The 4085-nt window shown below is 50.6% G+C and overlaps 1 protein-coding gene across 2 annotated transcripts; it reads left to right on the forward strand.

Moving 5' to 3' along the window:
- Positions 1-287: 287 nt before the first annotated feature.
- ELL3 (elongation factor for RNA polymerase II 3) lies at positions 288-3866 on the forward strand. Of its 2 annotated transcripts, XM_032856639.1 has the most exons (11): positions 290-521; positions 761-796; positions 1142-1254; positions 1369-1570; positions 1660-1739; positions 1867-1942; positions 2113-2296; positions 2556-2598; positions 2722-2893; positions 3114-3158; positions 3258-3866. In XM_032856639.1, exons 1-11 carry the CDS (start codon positions 390-392, stop codon positions 3366-3368), a joined length of 1194 nt encoding a protein of 397 aa, XP_032712530.1. In that variant the 5' UTR covers positions 290-389; the 3' UTR covers positions 3369-3866. The 2 variants fall into 2 exon arrangements, with proteins under 2 accessions (XP_032712531.1, XP_032712530.1); XM_032856640.1 differs by lacking the exon at positions 3114-3158 and having other exon boundaries at positions 288-521.
- The last annotated feature ends 219 nt before the right edge of the window (positions 3867-4085 follow it).

The following is a 4085-nucleotide window of genomic DNA, read 5'->3' on the forward strand; positions in this document are numbered from 1 at the left end:
TCTAGAGGTTGCAGTTTCAGCTTCACTTAGAGACAGCAACTCTTGAGTTCAGGTTGGCTGGGGAAACTGAGGCAAAACCGGGAAGGGGTCTAAAGTTGGCCACAGACACCCCCCCACACACCCCGGAACTGCGATAGCCCCTTCCGAAAGCCCAAAGCGGTGCGCACGTATCCAAGAAACCCGTGGGGGTGGGTCCGTGCAAAAGTTGGGGAAAGCGAAGCACCGAAGCGGCGGGGAAGCCTCAGGGGTGGGGCCAGGGGTGGGTCCTGGTGGAGGGCGGGGCCGACCTGGGCTACCAAGAGTGCCAGTGTAGCCCTGCACAGCACAGGTGGTGGTGGTGGCGGCCCTTGCCTGTGGCTCTCGTTCTGCGTGCGCTAGACCTCGCAGCCATGGAGGGACCCGAGGAGCTTCTGAGTGGGAAGCTCCAGCTCTGCTTCACCCCCGCTGCCGGGACCAGCCTCCTGATGTTCAGGCTCAACGACGCGGTCCTGCGGGCGCTGCAAGAGTGTCGGCGGCAACAGGTGCGGCGGACCCTGGGCCCCGTCTTCCCTAGCCTCTACCCCTCAGGATCTCAGGCCTCTGCCGGTGACCCTGGCGAAGCGACCTGGGGATGGGAAGAGGCATCCGCAGGCTCTAACCTCCCCACCTCTCCAAGTGAATTGGGCGGGGCAGGTGCCCCCCACCCCACCCCGGGCACCTGACGCTGGATCCTGGGAATGCCACTTCACCGGCGTTAAGCTCGCATCTGCTCTCCCAGCAGGTTCGGCCAGTGATCGCTTTCCAAGGCAACCGAGGGGTAAGTACGGGCCTAGAGTGTTTGGAAAAAGGCGTGGTGCGGGGAGAACAGAAGTGGGCTCCGGGAGGGTGCGGTCCGGGCGGGAGGCTGAGAGCAGTCACGGTCCGAGAACTGAACACCCGAGTGGGGCAGAGGGGGCTGCTAGCGTTGTGGTCCCAGGAGACTGCGGTTAAGGACACTGTGTCGTCTCAGCCTCCTGGGGAACTCAAGCCCAGCTGCACCTGGTGTACTAACGAGCCCCATGGGACCCATCTTCAATCTTAGGTTGGCTCAGGGAAGAATGGCTGTGGGAGGAAGGGGGAGGGGGCGACTTCATGGGGCTTATGGTTCTCCTTTTGCGCTCAGTATCTGAGGTTCCCAGGCCCTGGCTGGTCCTGCCTCTTCTCCTTCTTAGTGTCCCAGTGTGGCCAGGAGGGCCCTGGAGGTGGCTTGGACCTTGTGTGCCAACGGTTAGGCAGGTAAGGGGGAACAGGGAGCAAATAAAAAGGGTTTGTGGAAAGTTGGGGAGGATGATTTCAGAGGTGCTTAAAAGTTCTCCACCCTCCTGGGATTTTTCCACCACCCCTTTCCAGATCTGGGCCTAACCAGCTCCACTGCCTGGGCCCACTCAGGGATCGCCTCACTATTTGGGCAGCCATGGATTCCATCCCAGCCCCATCTATAGTTCAGAGACATAATCTGATGGACCGCGTCAGAGATCCTGAGAGTTGGCAGAACACAGGAGACTATTCTGAACAAGACACAGTTTCACAGCCACAGATGGCGCTAAAAGAGGTGAGGCCAGAAACTGTAGGTAGCTGGAATCAGGTGGGGCAAAGCCTAAAGCCCAGAGAGGCAAGTGCCCCTGCCACTTTCCCTGCCAGGTGCCAGATCCACTGGCAAGCAGCCAAGGACAGTCACTCCCAGGATCCTCAAAGGAACACATGGCACAGTGGCAAGTGAGGTACTTGGGGCAGGGTGGGACTAAACTGGGAATCCCTCATATTATCTTCCTTTCTAATCTCCACCCTAAATGCTGTAATAAGAGATCTTGGTCTTCATCTCTCCCATTCCCTCTTCAAATATCCTAGAAACCAGACCTATCTTCCAAACAGAGAACCTGATCAGGCACTGACTTATTCTGCTAGCCAGAAACATTTGAACAAGGTAAGTTGTAATAGCAAGGGTTTTTCAGAAATCTTTGTCCAATCAGGCTAACATTTTAAAATTAGGAGCCTTCATTCTGATGCTCCTGGAGCTCATTCTATGATTAGTTTTCATGAGTCAGGCAGACTAGGCTTTCTGGGTTACTGTTTATGTGGTATTTTTCCCAACAGAAGCGTCCGGCACCTACAACCACTCTAGGACTAGAAGAGAAGAGACTCAGAACTCTGCCTTTAGCTCCAAGTCCCCTACAAGGGCTGCCCAGTCAGGACCTGCAAGAGGGAGAAGACTGGGAACAAGAGAATAACGATGAAGACATGGGCCCCAGGTTGGAACACAGTCCCTCAGTTCAAGCTGGTGAGTTAATGAGAAAAGGGCTAACTGCCCTAGTGGAGGGGTGTTGGGTGGCTCAGTTGGTTGGGCATCTGCCTTCCGCTCAGGTCATGATCTTGGTTGGAGTCTCAGGATTGGGCCTTGCTTCGGGCTCCCTGCTCAGTGGGGTGTCTGCTTTTCCCTCACCAGGCTTGTGTTCTCGCTCCCTAAAATAAATTAAAAAACTAAACTGCCCTAGCGGAAAAAAGACCTATGTAGTTGTGTCATCTTGCTTCCTTCCTAGATTCTGAATCCCCAAACCCTGAAGAGGTACCAGATTACGTGCTGTGAGTCTCCTGCTACTAACAATTTTATCAAACCTTGTGCATGAGATATTAAGATAAACTTCCTGGGAGCTTGACACTTTCAGGGCAATGAAGTTGAAGGTGGCAACTCTCTGCTCCTGGCAGGCAATACAGGACCATCCGCAGTGCAGAGCAGCAACATGCTTATGAGCAGGACTTTGAGACAGATTATACTGAATACCGCATCCTACATGCTCGTGTTGGGGCTGCAAGCCAAAGGTTCATAGAGCTGGGAGCAGAGATCAAGAGAGTTCAGCGAGGATCTCCAGAACACAAGGTAAGGACTGGACCCAAGATGGGCTTTCTAGCTTTACTGGCCATCAACTCCCTAATTGACCTTAAGACTGTACAGTGACCCAAATGACAAGCAAGTCAGTTTTAAGTGAAAAATTATTCTCTGTCATTTAGTAGAATGAGATGGGAAGTTACTTCTCTCCAAGAAAACTGGAGCTTTTTTCTCAAGGCTAAAGTTGGCGCTAACATTTTCTTTGTTTCAGGTACTGGAAGAAAAAATAGTCCAGGAATATAGAAAGTTCAGGAAGGTAAGACAAGGTCTGGGAACGGTAGCAAGAAGGCAGAAATGGTAGATCCTCTTGTTTTGTATTGTCGGGTTTTTTGACATGGATCCTTTTTCTCTGCAGCGGTACCCAGGTTATAGGGAAGAAAAGCGTCGCTGTGAGTACCTGCATCAGAAATTGTCCCACATTAAAGGTCTCATCCTGGAGTTTGAGGAAAAGAACAGGGAAAGCTGAAGCTGTCAGAGGGCTCTTTACCTTCTCTCTGCTCAGTGCGATATGAAGGAACAAAGCAGATATGAACTACATAGAGTGCAACTGTCTGCTCTTATTGCTGAATCCGTGGTGGCAAGCACGAGTTAAACTTCTAAATTCTTTAAGGTCTGATTTTATTGTTGCCATATTTTACTTTTTAGGGTTTGGGCACAGTGCCAAGACTCCACAACTGTGCCCAGGAGACTAGGAAGAGTAGTAGAGGCTTAGCTTCTTCATCTTTAGTTCAGCCAAGTCATTTTCAAATCCTGAGATTTCAGCATTTCACCATTTCCAGGACAAGATACCTTGAGAACATTAGAATTTAGCCTGGTTGCCTCCCTAAAGAAATAGTAATGAGAACTTCTGGTAACAGAGCTAAAGTAACTTGTAATACACCTAGATATAATGGGAAAGGGATTAGTTGTTCCCCCTGTTCTGGAAGTGAATCATTTTACAAACATGGCTGAAAAATGAAAACTGCTTCTGTGTCCTCTGTGTCAGTTTATATGCCTTCCTTTAATTCAAAGCAATGTTTCTTACCCATGAATGTCTATATGAACCACTTCTTGGGTGCTCTAAAAAATTAGATCTCCAGATCCCAGCCCAGGTCTTATGAATTAAAACCTTCGAGGTTCTGGTTAGGCATCTTTACTTTTTCAAAGCACTAAGGATGATCCAGATATATATTTTGCTATTGGG

Source organism: Lontra canadensis, unplaced genomic scaffold (genome assembly GCF_010015895.1).
Source record: "Lontra canadensis isolate GAN:19392208 unplaced genomic scaffold, GSC_riverotter_1.0 scaffold12, whole genome shotgun sequence".
NCBI classification, from domain to species: Eukaryota; Metazoa; Chordata; class Mammalia; order Carnivora; family Mustelidae; genus Lontra; species Lontra canadensis.

What these genes read in the sequence shown, in the direction of transcription:
- ELL3 (XM_032856639.1), top strand. Translation starts at nt 390, where the DNA reads ATGGAGGGACCCGAGGAGCTTCTGAGTGGGAAGCTCCAGCTCTGCTTC. An exon ending in GCCAGAAACATTTGAACAAG is followed by an intron (nt 1,943 to 2,112) that starts GTAAGTTGTAAT and finishes TTTTCCCAACAG; the next exon opens with AAGCGTCCGGCACCTACAAC. An exon ending in AATATAGAAAGTTCAGGAAG is followed by an intron (nt 3,159 to 3,257) that starts GTAAGACAAGGT and finishes TTTTCTCTGCAG; the next exon opens with CGGTACCCAGGTTATAGGGA.